At 41.4% G+C, this 18,229-nt stretch overlaps 1 protein-coding gene across 5 annotated transcripts in view; it reads left to right on the forward strand.

The window, feature by feature from the left end:
- The first annotated feature begins 1,071 nt into the window (after positions 1 to 1,071).
- The window catches only part of NDFIP2 (Nedd4 family interacting protein 2), a 65,959-nt gene continuing 48,801 nt past the window's right edge, over positions 1,072 to 18,229 (forward strand). For 2 of the 5 annotated variants that reach the window (XR_012159337.2, XM_073347439.2), the window contains exon 1: positions 1,072 to 1,320. Coding sequence is in view for 4 of the 5 variants with exons in the window: in XM_073347439.2 (XP_073203540.1) it covers positions 1,285 to 1,320 (36 nt within the window). In the remaining variant the exon portion in view is untranslated. The remainder of the gene's footprint in view (positions 1,321 to 18,229) is intronic. The other 3 variants (XM_073347428.2, XM_073347451.2, XM_073347460.2) reach the window with 3 other exon arrangements.

Below are 18,229 nucleotides of genomic sequence, written 5' to 3' on the forward strand. Positions count from 1 at the left end.
AAGTCAGCACCCGTGAAAAGTAGGGTTGCCACCTCTGAGGTTCCAAAAAATAGGACATCCATGCTGCTCCTGAGCCCATAAAACTGGACAGCTGGCAGTATGTACTGAGTACCTTTACAGATTTTACAGGACATCTCTTCCCCCTCCTCCCCAAAGCCTTGGAAAAGGTAGCAACCCTAGTTAAGAAGGGGGTGCCACATGGGTGTGACTGTTATGAAAAGGACTGGGGATGGCTGGGCTATAGGATGAGTCTCGGCATGCCATGCCGCATGACTCACAGTGCAGCACACGTATTTGCAACCTTGCCAACTCTAGCCATGACCGTCACAATAACTGGTGTCTTTCTTAAAGCCCCAGCACCCGTACGTGAACATCTCAGCTTTCATTTTTCTAAAAAAGGTATGCCCTCATGATTGCAGGAAATAAAAATTCAAGCAATCCCAGTATAAACCAAAGGCTCAGAAACCACAAAGCAAGTGTGTGTGTGACAGAGGGCTGGGTTTGTGTGTATATAGGCCACTGATGTATGTGAATAGGGTGACCAGATGTCCTGATTTTATAGGGACAGTCCCATTTTGGGAGCTTTTTCTTATATAGGCTCCTATTACCCCCTGCTGTCCTGATTTTTCACACTTGCTGTCTGGTCACCCTGTATGTGAAGGGTACAGATGTGTACATGTAGGGAGCTGGGCTGAGAAGCACAGTAAGGAGCTGGTCTGTGTGCCTGTGACACAGGTGTGTGTGTGTAAAGGGCTGGGCTGTGAGGGGCACTGATGTATGCATCTGTGTGGAGGGGGCTGGCCTCTGCAAGGGGCAGAGGGCTGTGTGTGCTTGAACAGGCGTGTGTAGGGAGCTGGCCTAAGGCCCAGCATTGTGTGTGTGACAGGGGGGAACAGGGGTGTGTAGGGGACGGGGAGGGACACAGGGTGGGTGTGAGGGGCAGAGGTGTGTTGCTTTCAGAGTAGGTGGTGTGTAACACAGGAGGCCGGGGCCGACGTGCGTCCTTCCCCGCCCCCCTTTATTGTGTGCGTCACGGAGGGGGGTGGCGGCGCTCTCACCGCCGTGCTCCTCCGCAGGGAAGTGGCTGTCGCGCCCCGCCCCCGGAAGGCGGGTGGGGCGGTGGTGACGGAGCGAGGGGGCCGGCTCCGCTTGAGAGGCAGCCGCAGCCGGAGGGGGAAGGCAGGGCCCGGCCGCAGGGAACCAGGGCGGTAGCCGCGAGGCGAGAGCGGGCGAGGAGGAGCCGGGTTGGGCCGCGCCGCCGCTCTGTCCCCGCGGGCGGCCGGGATGGATCACCACCAGCCCGCCAGCCGCTACCAAGTGGTGAGTGAGCGGCCCGGCTCCTTCCGCCGCGGCCCAGGCGGCTCTGCGGGGCCGGCGCGGGGGGCGGGGGGAGCTCGCAGCGGCCACTTCCCCGGCTGCGGGGCCTGTGGCCGGAGCCGGGGAACTCGGCCCCTGCCCGAGCCTCTCTCTGCCCCGGGTGTGGAGGGACGTGGAGCTCCCGCCCCATGCTGGGAGCCGGCCGGGCGGGGTGGGGGAGCCGGCCCCGTGGGGGTGCCTGTCGCGGCGGAGCCGGCCTGGGTCAGTGTCGTTGATGTGCTGTCTGGCGGCCGGGGCGCTGCCGCGGGACGCGGCGAGGGGCGCCGGGGAGCCCGGCTTGTTGGGGGCGCTGTATGGGGCTCCGGGGGTGGGTAATCCGCAGCTTCCGCGAGGGTGGGGCCGCTCGGAGACCTCAGCGGAGCGGCTCCGCAGCGCTTAACCTTGATCCCCTCTCGTGCCCCGGCGGCCGAGTGCTTGGCACGTAGGTCGTCCTCGCCCAACTGAGCTGGGCCACCCTCCCCCTGGCTCCTGAACGGCCTCGATTTTGGAGACTTGGGAGGGTGGCTCCAGTGCTTCTGAAAGTTAAACTGCAGGCCGATGTCTCCAACCGTTGCTCGACAAAAGTTTATCCAAAGGGGGAGTGAATGTCAGATTAGTGATTTATTTTTACATCTGCCTGGCGTTGAAAACATGGAAGGGGAATGAAGAGGGATGGGGGAATTTCAACAGAGGCCTTGCATTTTGATCAACCTCGTTTATGAAAAGGAGAGAGGGTTGCTGGTAGAGCATTCTTCATATGGGCCTTTTCCTTTTGAAATGCCCCATTGCTCCAGGGTCTGAAATAGGCTTAATCTTCTCAGCATACTGTAATCTGAACAGAATTGGCAGAGGGCGGAAGTTGTTGAAAGTGTAATTCGTGTGGTAGGAGTTTGAAGTTGTACTATTCATTTGATAGATCTGCGTATGAATAAGGTGCCCCGATTTTTGGATGAGTCTCCTTTTGGGTGGAGTTTCTATGAGAGAAATTGAACTATGTCTTGTTTATTTCCAATAGCTCACGGCATAAATTATCTGAAAATGACTACATGAAGGTTAAGTAAATGAATTTTGTAATTATAGCAATATTTGCTATTAACTTCATTAAACTTTTTTACATTAAAAGAGTGTGCACTGAACTTGGATTAGGTCACAGTGAGAATAGCATGCTTAATTTGTAGTATATACTAACGAGATTATTTTGATAGTGCTATTGTAGTGTCCTAGGAAGAACCATGACTGTTTCAGTCATATTTTATCCTGTTCATCAGCACGCAGACCTGACACTATCAACTGGATTCTCATACAATTGTGTATATACTGTAATGGCTCCAAAGGGTGGAAGAACCAAAACTGTTTTAGATTCACTGTACAATATTCGCACCTTGCCATGAAAGCACATTATCTTATTTTTAAGATGGTAATAGGCTTTTCTAATACTTGGTTTTGTGAGCCTCCCACTCCTATTGGTAAGCTCATTAAATCCAACCAGTACCATAACTGCCTTTGTGTGTATTTTTTTTTTCCTGGTATGTGAATAGTAAACATGGATTTCTTTTCTTTTCTCCCTCTCTAACTCTGAGCTGTTTTCTCCCCCACCTTTCCTCTTGCTGTGACTCCAGGATACCTTTTCTGATAAATACATTGGGATGATGAATTAATTCTGCTACTATTGTTGATTGAATAATTAATACTTATGTGGCTTTCGAGGACGTAGATCATCAACTCCCTGTAAAAAGTTTTTCAAAAAGATCATTTTTGTTCAGTCTAATGAACATTACGTTAAATTTTTAAGTCAACACACACTGTTCTGTGTAAGAACTTTGACTCCAACCATTTCCTTGCTTTATTTCTTTGACAGAAGAATTGATTGAAGATTCAAAATATTAAAAGAACAAAACTTTCTCCACCGTTTTTGGATAAAAATACAAATATATTTAAAAATGTTAAAAAATGCAGCTTTTTAATGGTTGTATTTGCAAATGTATCGGGAGGGTGAGATTTGCAAACCAAGTCCCATAAGTAGATCAGAGTGTTATGTAACTTTCTCTCCTATGTTTGGGAGTAGCAGTCGTGTTAGTCTGTATCCGCAAAAAGAACAGGGGTACTTGTGACATCTTAGAGACTACACATTTATTAGACCATAAGCTTTCGTGGACTACAGCTCACTTCGTTGGATGCATAGAATGGAAAATATAGTAAGAAGATAGGTGTGGGTGTGGGTGTAATTATATATAATATACACACACATATACAGATAAGTTGCCAGACAAACTGTGAGAGGCTAGTTAGTTAAGATGAGCTATTATCAGCAGGAGAAAGAAACTTTTGTAGTGATAATCAAGATGGCCCATTTAGACAGTTCACAAGAAGGTGTGAGGATACTTAACTTAGGGAAATAGATTCAATATGTGTAATGACCCAGCCACTCCAAGTCTCTATTCAGATCCCCAACCTGAAGCAAATACTCTCCAGCAACCACAGAACAAAAACACTAACCCAGGAACCTGTCCTTGCAACAAAGCCCGATGCCAACTCTGTCCACATATTTATTCAAGTGACACCATCATAGGACCTAATCACATTAGCCACGCCATCAGGGGCTCGTTCACCCGCACATCTACCAATGTGATATATGCCGTCATGTGCCAGCAATGCCCCTCTGCCATGTACATTGGCCAAACCAGACAGACTAAGCAAAAGAATAAATGGACACAAATCTGACATCAGGAATCATAACATTCTAAAACCGGTCGGAGAACACTACAACCTCTCTGGCCACTCAGTAAAAGATTTAAGGGTGGCAATTTTGCAACAGAAAAGCTTCAAAAACAGACTCCAAGGAGAAACTGCTGAGCTTGAATTAATATGCAAACTAGATACCATTAACTTGGGTTTGAATAGAGACTGTGAGTGGCTGGGTCATTACACATATTGAATCTATTTCTATAAGTTAAGTATCCTCACACCTTCTTGTCAACTGTCTAAATGGGCCATCTTGATAATCGCTACAAAAGTGTTTTTTCTCCTGCTGATAATAGCTCATCTTAACTAACTAGCCTCTCACAGTTTGTATGGAAACTTCCAATTTATCTGTGTGTGTGTGTGTGTGTGTGTTCTTACTATATGTTCCATTCTATGCATCCGATGAAGTGGGCTGTAGCCCACAAAAGCTTATGCTCTAATAAGTTTGTAAGTCTCTAAGGTGCCACAAAAAGAAAAGGAGTATTTGTGGCACCTTAGAGACTAACCAATTTATTTGAGCATAAGCTTACGTGAGCTACAGCTCACTTCATCGGATGCAAACTGTGGAAAATACAGAAGATGTTTTTATACACACAGACCATGAAAAAGTGTTTCTCTCCCCGCACCCCACTCTCCTGCTGATAATAGCTTATCTAAAGTGATCACTCTTCTTACAATGTGTATGATAATCAAGGTGGGCCATTTCCAGCACAAATCCAGGGTTTAATAAGAATGTCTGAGGAACAGTGGGGGGGAAAGGAATAAGCAAGGGGAAATAGGTTACTTTTTATAATGAATCAACCATTCCCAGTCTCTATTCAAACCTAAGTTAATTGTATCCAATTTGCAAATTAATTCCAATTCAGCAGTCTCTCGTTGGAGTCTGTTTTCAAAGGTTTTTTTTTTTTTTTGAAGGGTAGTTACTTTAAGATCAGAAATCGAGTGACCAGAGAGATTGAAGTGTTCTCCAACTGGTTTATGAATGTTATAATTCTTGACATCTGATTTGTGTCCATTTATTCTTTTACGTAGAGACTGTCCAGTTTGCCCAATGTACATGGCAGAGGGGCGTTTCTGGCACATGATGGCATATATCACATTGGTAGATGTGCAGGTGAACGAGCCTCTGATAGTGTGGCTGATGTTTTTAGGCCCTGTGATGGTGTCGCCTGAATGATATGTGGGCACAGTTGGCAACGGGCTTTGTTGCAAGGATAGGTTCCTGGGTTAGTGGTTCTGTTGTGTGGTGTGTGGTTGCTGGTGAGTATTCGCTTCAGGTTGCGGGGCTGTCCGTAGGCAAGGACTGGCCTGTGTCCCAGGATTTGAGAGAGTGATGGGTCATCCTTCAGGATAGGTTGTAGATCCTTGATAATGCGTTGGAGGGGTTTTAGTTGGGGGCTAAAGGTGACGGCTAGTGGCGTTCTGTTATTTTCTTTGTTAGGCCTGTCCTGTAGTAGGTGACTTCTGGGAAGTCTTCTGGTTCTATCAATCTGTTTCTTCACTTCTGCAGGTGGGTATTGTAGTTGTAAGAATGCTTGATAGAAATCTTGTAGGTGTTTGTCTCTGTCTGAGGAGTTGGAGCAAATGCGGTTGTATCGCAGAGCTTGGCTGTAGACAATGGATCGTGTGATGTGGTCAGGCTGAAAGCTGGAGGCATGTAGGTAGGAATAGCGGTCAGTAGGTTTCCGGTATAGGGTGGTGTTTATATGGCCATCGTTTATTAGCACTGTAGTGTTCAGGAAGTGGATCTCTTGTGTGGACTGGTCCAGGCTGAGGTTGATGGTGGGATGGAAATTGTTGAAATCATGGTGGAATTCCTCAAGGGCTTCTTTTCCATGGGTCCAGATGATGAAGATGTCATCAATATAGTGCAAGTAGAGTAGGGGTGTTGGGGACGAGAGCTGAGGAAGCGTTGTTCTAAGTCAGCCATAAAAATGTTGGCATACTGTGGGGCCATGCGGGTACCCATAGCAGTGCCGCTGATCTGAAGGTATACATTGTCCCCAAATGTAAAATAGTTATGGGTAAGGACAAAGTCACAAAGTTCAGCCACCAGGTTAGCCGTGACATTATCGGGGATAGTGTTCTTGACGGCTTGTAGTCCATCTTTGTGTGGAATGTTGGTGTAGAGGGCTTCTACATCCATAGTGGCCAGGATGGTGTTATCAGGAAGATCACCGATGGATTGTAGTTTCCTCAGGAAGTCAGTGGTGTCTCGAAGGTAGTTGGGAGTGCTGGTAGCGCAGGGCCTGAGGAGGGAATCTACATACCAACAGGAGAGTGGGTTTTTGGTGGGGGGGGAAGAAAACCTGGATTTGTGCTGGAAATGGCCCACTTTGATTATCATACACATTGTAAGGAGAGTGATCACTTTAGATAAGCTATTACCAGCAGGAGAGTGGGGTGGGGGGAGAGAACCATTTTTTCATGGTCTGTGTGTATAAGAACATCTTCTGTATTTTCCACAGTATGCATCCGATGAAGTGAGCTGTAGCTCACAAAAGCTTATGCTCAAATAAATTGGTTAGTCTCTAAGGTGCCACAAGTACTCCTTTTCTTTTTGCGAATACAGACTAACACGGCTGCTACTCTGAAACCTAGTGGAATTGTAACAGCAGAGAGACATTTCTTCAGTTTTCCCCCAACTTCTCATTTGTATGATCGTTTCCTTCTTTAATTTGGATACTATTATCCAGGTGTCTCATTGTTTGAAGTTTTTTTATTCAAGTATGTCTGCAGAAAAATGTTTTTTGTTTTTGTTTTTATTTTTTTAATGACATTTTGGTCCCTATTGCAGAAGAACAGTAGAAATAGAGTAGTTAACTGCAAATATATAGAAACTAGAGCTGTCAAGCAGTTAAAAAAATTAATTGCACGATTTAAAAAATTAATGGCATGATTAAACCATAATAGAATATCATTTAAATATTTCTGGATGTTTTCTACATTTTTTAAATATATTGATTTCAGTTACAACACAGAATACGAAATGTACAGGGCTCACTTTTTATATTTTTGATTGCAAGTATTTGCACTGTAAAAAATCTAAAGAAATAGTATTTTTTCAATTCACATAATACAAGTATTGTAGTGCAATCTCTTTATCATGAAAGTTGAACTTACAAATGTAGAATTATATAAAAAAAACCGCCTTCAAAAATAAAACAATGTGAAACATTAGACTCTGCAAGTCCACTCAGTGGGACATAAGTGCTTAAGTCTCTTGAGGAATCTTTAAAAATTTTACCCATAGTACTTGACTAAGTAAGGTCTTTGATTATCTTTGGGCAAGCAATGTTTTTTCACTACTGAAGAGTTGCCATCAGATCCAGAACAAGGTTATTGTGGGACCCAAGGCAAAGTAACGTGGTTCATTCTGTCTTCCTCTTCAGCTATAAGTAAATTGACCATGTTCATGTACAGTTACACCCCCCTACCTGCCCATGAGCACCCCTTAGTTATTATGAGGTTCAGTGGTCCCTGATGAGCATGCCTTCCCACTTGCAACACAGAGTGGGAAGCCAGGAGATTTAACCAAAGCAGAACCCTCTATTAGGAAAGTTCCATTTAGCTTATAAAACCTGTTGCAATCTGCCATCTCGGAGTCACATAAAACCATGTGTGGGAATTAGGGATGATGCTCTGCCTGCTAGGTCATGTGTGTGGGATGTCAGGCTCTAAGTACGGGATGCTATGCAGGGTGTAGGCTACTGATGATGGCTGTGTTTTACCCTAGTGGTAGACACATTCATTACTCTCTACATTTTCTAAATAACTTACCTATATTGATGAAAGTCATTGAATAAATGTAAGATCACTGTTCTGCAAGGTACATGCATCTGAACCTCTTAATGTTACAGTAGAGAGAGGTGTGATTTAGAAAACCTAACACCGTCCATAGTGCATTAAAAGATTAAAAAATGTCATTCTTTCGCTTTGCATGCAGTTGATATCGATCTAAACAAACTTTTTTTCCAACTTCTTCACATGCTAAATTTTCTCGGTCATCTTTTCCATTCCGTGAAATTGTGCATCTTTCTGTATCATTACAGTATGTTAAGTGCTTGTAGGGTTTTTGGTTTCTAAAACATGCTTCCAGTGCAAACTCTGGCTATATTTGCAACTAATTAAAATACCACATGTTAGAAATAATAAAATACATCAACGTTAGTTCAGCTTCTTCAGTTGTCAGCGTGCAGACACTGAAATGAAAGTGAACCTACTCAAGAAACTCGGGAGAAGGCTTAGTCAAGTCTCCTCTTCTTTGCCTCCCTCACCCCAGCACCTCATGGCACTGAGCCTAAAATTTGAGTGCCAGAGAAAGATATTGGCTTTCCATTTTTATTGCTTTATTTTAGAGAGACAGACAGACACACTGAGGTTGTTTTTACATTAGCAATTTTGATCCTGTCAGTCTTGGAGACCCTTCTGATGGCTGGTATAACTGAATAGATCAAACTAATTATATAATGATATTCCACTGGTTTTTTTTTTCCATTGACGCAGTTGTGATACAGTAGATACAAGGTGTTGCTGCAAACAAGCCAGAGCAACCACTGCTTACAAGCAACATTTCTCCTGGAAAGCTTTTCCCTACTGTTTCTTTGTGAGTTCTTGACATCCCCTCTCCTCCCTAGGAGCAACAGCCACTTAAGAGCAACATAATGAAAGGACACTGATATGTTGCTACTCTTGAGTGTCTGCTGTACCGTAAATTGAAGATAGTGGTTTGCTTTTAAACGCGTGTTTAAAAACAATGAAACATTGTCACATCCCAGTGACAACCTTTACTGTCTTCATTGTAATGCCTAAGATAGTCAGTCATACTGACATTTTTAATGAGTGTAAATCCACTGTCCATTGAAGGTGAAATTTTCTTCAGTGCAGTGGACTTGTGCAAGACTGTTGTCCCCCTTAAGTTTCATGTTGTATAGCACTGAAGAACTAATGCAGTGAGATGAGTTGTACCCTCAAAGAACAGGCCTCTTTCATACTAGCTCAGTCTGGAATTTAGTACTGTACTAAAAACTGAAATACCTAGAGTACCTTTTTAAAAATGAGAAAATTAGTTGGTGTAACCATGAATGGACAATACTTTCAGCTGCAAGTAAAAGCGTCTTTTTTGTTTAATGGCCTGAGTAGGTACATTTTTTGTTTTGAGAAACTTTAATCAGTTTTTTACCCCACAATTGAAAAAGACCCTCTCATTAGTGCATGGAGGAAGATAGCTATCAAATTTCCTCTTGATATAACCTCAGATGGGGCAGAGGGTGCTGTTTTAAATCTTTTTTAAAATATAAACAGCAGATTCTGTTTGACCTGCTGTTTAACTTTTGGATAATTTCATCTGTAAGCTAAAATTTAAAGTACGTTTTTATATGCATGGTAAACTTATTAGTTTATATTCTTGACGTAATGCATGTCTTAGCTTGACCATGTACACCTGACAGATCAGGCAAATGGAGTGGTACACTTCTACTTTGACTAATCCAGTAAATTGAGCAATATAAACCAAGAAGCAAAATAATTCTGAGTTCCTCCACTGTTCTGGGTTTCTCACCTTCATGTTCCCCAAAATTTTTATTATGAAATGCAAGTGCTCATTGACCTCCAGTTCCTTTTTGAATCACCAGTCTGTTCAATAACGAGCCAATGTATGCCTTGGGTCATTGTGAAAGATAAGGTCCACTACTTTCTAATGATTGCATTATACCTTATTTTTGGTGGTATCGTAGTGCCTAGAAGTCCCAGTCATAGACCGGGATCCCTTGTGCTGGATGTACAAATGCAGAACAAAAAGACAGTTCCTGTCCCAAAGAGCTTACAATCTAATATGTCACAATCAGGTATGAATGCACCTAAAAGAATAACACCAGCGATAATTGTGAAAGGCTTGAATTCTTCTTCTTCCAAATTATTTTCTGGTGATTAAGTATTCTTAATACTGACTGGCAAACCCGTTGGCTAAAAATGATAAAGTGTAACATTGTGACATACCATATATTTTCTCAATTATTAGTATCTTTTCAAAGGTGATGGTTCTATGCAGGATGGATTTGATTTAAATCACTAGTCAGGAAGACTTAATTTAATCATAGATTTCTACATAAAAGTGCATTCTTGTTGGTTGGTATAACCTTAACGCACATTCTTCACAACTCAGAGATGTAGGTTTCGTTTTCAGAAGGTACACACTATGCATTTTTAAAGTGATTTATTTTGAAAACTTTTCAGATTAGTTTTACAGCTATATCAGAAAATGAATGATTAGTTATTTCATTTACCAAAGGTAATTGACACAGTTCACCTTCCAATTACTTCATAAATATCTATCTCCAATTCAACAGGTTAATCATTAATATTTGGAGGATTTTCTTGTCATGTTGTATTAGGAGAACATCACCAGACAGACATTTAAATTGTTCTATTTAATTGAAACAACAATGTTATGTATTCTGGATTTTTTTCTTCAACAGCAAATATATAATTTAACAAAACAAGCATTTGAATTTAGTTAAACATTCAAGTTTTTTAACAAAAACCTGATTTTAAAATTAACTAAAATAGTTAATTGAAATATTAAAAAAAAAAAATTAAATAGACTATGTCAGCCAGGTCAACATGAGAAACTTAAAATATTGGGTTCTGTAGCTAACTCAGTTGTCTTCACCTTCATTTTCCTGTTTGTTCTGGAAAAGAAAAACAAGCTTTCCTGCTTTTTCGGTTCCCAAATGATTTCTCCATTTGGAATGAATTAGTCCAAAGAAAGAAAATATTCTTTCTACACCAGCAGAAGAAGCTACTGCTGTTAAAAGTGAGATTATCTCTTCAACAGTCTCTGAATCCAAGTTCCGAAGTGACTTCCACCAGTTCACTGGTGTGACTTTCCCAATTCCATGATGAGATATCTTTGAGCTTTAATGATCTTATTTCAGAGTAACAGCCGTGTTAGTCTGTATTCGCAAAAAGAAAAGGAGTACTTGTGGCACCTTAGAGACTTGGCACCTTAGAGACTAACCAATTTATTTGAGCATGAGCTTTCGTGAGCTACAGCTCACTTCATCCGATGAAGTTTGCAATCTTCAGTGCTTGAAACAAATTTCATTTCTTTTATCATCTTATAAGTAAGATGGTTAATTAAGGTACTCTAACATTTTTATTATTGGCTCATTTTATTATCCTTTTATTTTTAACTCCTTTAATAGAAATTTACATTAGAAGTATTCATGGATTGTGTGTCAAAGCAAAGAATCTTATATACAGAGCATGAATGACACCTCCAGTTAAGGTTGCACAAGCTTTTCCATTTTAATGGATGACTTTTAGCTGCTTAAACTTTGTCACTATTCTACCCTTGGGGCTAAAATTTAGCAGATATGTTCTTATTCCTGGGGGGGGTGTGGTCTTTTATTTATGCAAAATCAGATGTTTTTGATGATGAAAAATTATTTTCCCAGTTTAAAAAATCAACAATATTTTTATACCAGCTTTAGGTGATAGATTTGAAATTTGGCGAGGAGACAGTTCTTAGGTTGTGGCAGAATCTTTTGAATAATCTAAGACCTCACCACAACCTGCACTTAGTGTGAAGCAGTCTTTTCTCTGTCTGCTGTGGATCAGCTCGCTGAAACCACCAGCCTCTGGCAGCACAAAGTTCTACTTTTCAGGCTCACTCTTTCTGTACTGGTAGCGATAGGCACGCACCAACCCCCGCGTTGTCGCAGTATTCTATACAGTGTCCAGTCCCTTGTCCCCTGAACACTCACAGAATTACCAGGCCTGCTATTCTCAAAGTAACAATATACACCAGCTTGTAAGATTCTCCCCATGACCAGCACTTTGCTTACCACAACAGCACTTAGGTATATTTGTAGGGAAAACAAGAATAAGTTTTGTTATCAGAGAGAGTCAAACAATAGTAAGTAAGAATATTGAAAATAAATGATTATATATAAAAATAAAATCATAACTTGATTTCTAGAGACTAAATTTAACACCTTTTGACACGAGAATAACTTAATATCACACAGTTCTCTTCCTTGTTTTCAACCAAGCCTGGTTCAGATCCCTTTTTCATGAAGCAAAAGTACTACCCCCCCGCCCAGCCCGTCCCGCCAAGTGAAGGGTTCCAGCATGTTGTCTTGCCTCCAGAAACTCAAGCAAACTTTTGGAGTGCACCCACCAGATAGGATTTTCTCTCCATGCTATTTTTTTCCCTTCCTTTTTGATTCTTTTGAAGTCTCCACAATTCTTCTTTTGCATTCAGTTCAGGTTTGTAATGCGAGACCTGTTGTGAATGAGTCAATATTCAGTTTGCATGTACATTTCTTGTCTGATAGAACCTGTTTGGCACCTTTGGTGACTAATACCTTGAAACAGACTTTAAGATCATATTTTCAGTGTATATATAGATAATTCCTTACATAGTATCTGTACATACATTTCACAATAATATGAATAACCAGTGACACACTGGATTTCATTTGAGACTTCACATGACATTGTTTGGTGAACCTGAATGTACAAACCAAAATCAGAAGATTGCTGTAACCCCTTTGCCAGTTGGCAATAAGGTTCTTGGGACATGTGTGCATGTGCAGAGCCCACCATAGGAAGTTCATGGGCAGACCTGTGCATTTCTCTGTGCTGAGTGAAAGAGGCACCACTAGTATTGAGACTTGCATTTATGCCTTACATAAAGAGAGAGCATTGAGAGAACAAATCTAGGGAAAATGATTCTGCTCAGCTGCTTTCCCCACTAAAATGGCATGGAGGTAAGAAACTGCAATTGCAGCAGTATAAGGAAAGGTGTTCTCCTGGCTCAGAGCTTAGATCATGAGTTACAAAGGTAACTAGGTTTAATAAGGCCTGAATGCTCACAGCCCATATTTAGCAAGGCCTCACACCTCTAAAACAAATATTATCTGATCTACACTTTGCAGATGAATAACTGAGGATAGAGGTGGCCCAAGGTTAAAGGAAGTTTTTGTGAGAATTGAGATTAGACCTGGGGTTTCTGATGTGGTAGTTCCAAGTCTGCTCCATTATGCCCCCATATAGCAAACAAAAAAAAGATTGCATCTCTATGCATGGCCTTGATATCTGAAAGATGTGGCGGCTACTTTGTGCTCTCTGTTGTAAGGCACTTAAATCCTCAATTGAAAAAACACAATGTAAATTCAAACTGACATTAACTCTGTATTTTCCAGATTTGGTGGGGGGGAAACCAGGGACTGAGGATAAGAATTTAAAAAAATAAAGGTCTAAAGTTAGGCCCTTAAGTGAGATTTTTAGAAATGCCTAAGTCGTTTAGGTGTGCAAGTTCCAATGATTTTCTGACAAGATAATTAGGAGTTTCACAACCTACCCCTAAATCTGTACTGATCTTAAACAAGAAGTAAGACTGAGTGGACTTATAGGCTCGCAAGTTTTAGGTTGTTTTGTTTTTGAATACCATTATTTTTTTGTACATAATTGTACATTCGTAAGTTCAACTTTCATGATAGAGATTGCATTACATTACTTGTATTAAGTGAACTGAAAAATACTATTGTTTTTTACAGTGCAAGTATTTGTAATAAAAAATATAAAGAGCACTGTACACTTTGTATTCTGTTGTAATTGAAATCATTCCAAAATATATGTAGAAAACATTCCAAAATATATAAATAAATGGTATTCTGTTGTTGTTTAACAGCGTGCTTAAGTGCAATTAATTTTTTTAATCGCTTGACAGCCCTAGTTTTGACAGTTTAAGAAATTTTTTTGGAGCAATAATACTCTTCTGAAAGTTCCTGAGCTTAATTGACCAAGTTGATCTTTTTTCCCAGCCTGTTACATTTATTGAAAGCTGTCCTTTTTTTGGATCCACGTCAAGCTCTAAAACATTCAACTGACTTCCTATAGTTGGGTGTCATTCCAAGTTGAGTTAGGGCTGTATAGTTACACAATTTCACTTTCTGCAACATTGAAGACATGACAGTTGCACATTTTTGATGAAGAGAAGGCCTTTAAAGTTTCTTGATCTTGTAGTAGTTGTAAAGCAGTGTTTTCTCTCTCAAGTTTTAATAAAGAAAACATTGTTTCCTGACTAAAATCTTCACAAACGACAGAAGAGACCATATCTGATCCATTTGCATTTAATATGGAAAAAGTAGTGCTTTTTCAGTTTTCTGGTAAAGAGTTGTTACATCTGGTGACTCTTGCAGATGCAATCTCTCTAATGTATTTTTCTCCAAATGTCTTGAATGGTGGGCTCACTGTAGCTTTGTGTACTCTAATCCTGTAGTTCTTAGTATAAAATTAAGAAATTGGTGAGTATTTCAAAGGTCTCTAATATGCTCTTTAGTGTCTCAACACTTTTTTTTCTAAACTAACGTTATGGAATGTGGAATCAGTTCTTGAATATAATTTAATATTTTTAAACAAAGCCTTTTTTTTGAACTTATAGAATGGTCGAGTGAGATGTGGCTTTTAAAGTTAACATCGCAAACATTTATTGCATAGGCATTACAAAAGTTATCTCCATTAGTCTGTGTACTCCTAGCATTACTGATTATCACAGTTCCCAGGCTAACTGCACCTCTGACTGCTTTTGGTCTCCTTGAGTGCACCTCCTCAGGCTGGATAGAATCATGAGATTTCTCAGGATAGAATCATGAAATTTCTCCCACTCTTGTACTGGGTTCTGGGTGTAGCCCTCTGGGTATCAGTTGTGATTACCTTGACTGGTCTGATGTTGGCCCAGCACCTAAAATCTGTTGCCTCTGGCAGCAATGACAGTGGTAACTAGTGACCAAACAGCCTTCCTAAAGTAAAATATTATTTACTTGGAACAAAACTATCTCTGTGAAAACATTTTAATACAATAAACATTCTACGTGCATGCTTGCTTCTTTCTAAGGCTTACCATTCCCTGGAACTGGGGAAGGCTCAGGCTAGTTTACACTTCTGCAGGACATGTGGCTGTCTGAGGTCACTGACAACTTCCTAGCCAGCTCCTGGCAATCACCCCGCCTCTTGTCAGAGGGCTTTTAGCTGTTCAGTATCCTCTTGATCTCCAGGCTACCAGCCTGGAAATATTAAGACTTGTTTATTTGCTGGAGATAAAATATAGGATTGTGGAAGTTGGTAGTTTCACCCGTTGTCTTCCAAGTGTGTGCTGCAACAGTCTTATCTTACAGGTTTCAGAGTGGTAGCCGTGTTAATCTGTATCAGCAAAAATAATGAGGAGTCCTTGTGGCACCTTATGCACAAATAAATTTGTTAGTCTCTAAGTTTTTGTGGGTTAGAATCCACTTCATCAGATGCATGGAGTGAAAATACATGAAAGAATAGGTTCTAACCCACGAAAGCTTATGCCCAAATAAATGTTAGTCTCCACGGTGCCACAAGGACTCCTCATTATTCTTGTCTGAGGAGCAATTGATTTGCCTCCCTAAACAGTCCCCATTGCATTCAAGCATTATAGGTGAATAATAAACATATTGGGGCAGTAGAATAAGTTAGTCTATTTCAGTAACTAGGTTACAGATCTGATTTTAGACTATTTAAAAGCATCTCCATGTCATCACACTTCATTTCAGATTTATTTTGAGGAGGAGTCTCATCTTTGACTCACTGTTAGATATAATTATTCTGATCTAGGAAAGGGCTGTACTTTGTACAGGTCACACCAGACTCGCAAAGCTACATGCAATGTAACTGCAGTCAACTACCTATTACTGATAGGGATTGAGCCAAGAAACACAGGTAATTGAATGGTGGAAGCTAATTCAGTTTGCCTTTTTTCCTTTAAGCAATAGCTTTATACAGTTATTTCTGTGTACATCAGCAAGCATACACAAAGCAGCTTCAGGAAGGTATCTTTTCTATAAGTAGTTTTCATTTCTAAGTTAGCATGTTAAATAATAGAATTTAAGATTTAAATGTTACAAATTTGCATGTGATTTAAGCTAATATATATGCACATCAAATTTAAAAGTAATAAAAGTACATTTTTATCACATATGTAATTTACATCTAATGTCTACCTTATTACTCTGTATACTGAAACTATAAAAATAGTGCCTCCTCCCTGTTAGTTTGGGTATGCAAAGATTAGCAAAAAGTTGAGCTGTGTGCATGCATGTATGAAGTGTTCTTATATATCATTGGTTCTCAACCTGTGGCCCGCGGGCCACTTGCAGCCCAATTAGCACACAGCTGCAGTCCATGTGACCTCATGGACATACAAGTAGTGTTTATATATATTGTGTGGATGCCGCTCATGTAACACAGTGAGAGCTGCATATGCAGTCCACAATGGTAAATAGGTTGAGAACCACTATTATATATGAACACACATGACCGCAGTAAGCTGGAGTTGGGAGTAGCAGGAAGTTCTGCTCAGGGAACCCAACCTTCAGACAGCAAAGATGATCCATTGAAGAGCATAAGGAGGATTTGTTTACAAATGTCTAAGGCTGTGTGTCTGTCATGAAGGTCACGGAAGTAACAGATTCCATGACTTCTGCAGGGGCTGGTGCTGGCTCAGGGGCCGCCTGAGCTGGGCAGGCTCTGGGCCAGCAGCAGCAGTTCGGGTGTGTGGGAGGGGGCTCAGTGCTAGAGCTGGGGGTTGGAGTGTGGGGCGTGAGGGCTCTGGCTGGGGGTGTGGGCTTTGGGGTGGGGCTGGGGATGAGGGGTTTGGGGTGTGGCAGGGGTCCTGGGACCACAGGGTTGAGGTGTGTGTGTGTGCGTGTGTGTGTGTGCAGCGGGGGGAAGATGAGGGCTCTGGCTCAGGGTGTGGGCTCTGGGGTGCAGGCTGCCCAGGGGCTGCTGTGGGGAGAGAGGACTCCACCTAGCCCCCTCTCATTGCAGCAGCCCGGGGCTGGGGGGGAGGTGCATCTGTGCAGTCTTTGATAGACTGCTATATGGCTGTGCAGCTTAGAGGGAACTGGGGAGAAGAGGGGAGTTGGCTTCTTACGTGGAGACCGATGCTGGAGACTACAGATCCCAATATTTTGTATTTCTCTGGGACTAACAGGTCTAATCTTCTGGTTCGTTTGGAGTGCGGTAAAACATTCAATACATATGTTTGAGTAGATGAACGTGAAGGCATGTGAGGGGACATGTGGAATAGAGAGAGTCTATAACAAGTTAAAAAGTGAAGTGTTGAGAGATTTGAGAGTGAAAAGTGGAGGGAAAAAATAGCTCCAAAGTAGACAATACAGGAAGATGGGGGTGGTGGGGGGTGGGAGGGGCAAGACAGAGAAAGAAAAGAAGAAAGAGATTCTAAGGAGAAGAGAGGGGGAGAGATTCCAAGATCTGTTTCAGGAAAGAAGGGAATAGAGGAGTTAAGCCAGGATGGAAAAGGGAGGATAACAAAGATGAGAAATAAGTTACACTTTTAAGTTAATAAATTAGAAGTTTGACAGCATTAAATACAGTATACAACAGTGATTCTCAAATTTTTGTACTGGTGACCCCTTTCACATAGCAAGCCTCTGAGTGCAACCCCCCTTTCTTATATAAAAAAGTGTTTTTTAATTTGTAACACCATTGTAAATGCTGGAAGCAAAGCGGGATTTGGGGTGTACATCTCACAACCATCCTATGTAACAACCTTGTGACCCCCTGAGAGGTCCCAACCCCCAGTTTGAGAACCCCTGAAGAAATGGTGCACAATTTTATTCCTTTAAATTACAAGGGTCTTGACTGCTTAGATATTTTGCATCCTGGCCAGTAGGCACAGTTCTTGGGCCAACTAGGAGAGTCAGGTAAATTTCCAGACCTTGGTAATGCATACAAATGATGGGAAATCCTTAATAGGTTCTAAATTGGGCTGGCTAGAAACACACGCATTCTGTTTTTGTGAAAAACTTTGAAATTTTTACATTTGTTTCCATTCTGATGAAATTTTTGAGAGCTTGAGCCACTCTAGAATAGCCAGTAGCCTGTGCTTAAAGCTGTCATTTGGGAAGTGGAGGACTCAATTCCAGGTCCCTGCTCCAAATGCATGGAAGAGGCTGTAATGTACATGTACAGACTTACACATTTTAAAATGTTCATGAAATTCTAAAATAATGAACCAACTTTAATCAAACTTGGATTCTTCCTCCATCCTATGAGGAATATGAAATCAAATTTGACA

Source organism: Lepidochelys kempii, chromosome 1 (assembly GCF_965140285.1).
Source record: "Lepidochelys kempii isolate rLepKem1 chromosome 1, rLepKem1.hap1, whole genome shotgun sequence".
NCBI lineage: Eukaryota > Metazoa > Chordata > Testudines > Cheloniidae > Lepidochelys > Lepidochelys kempii.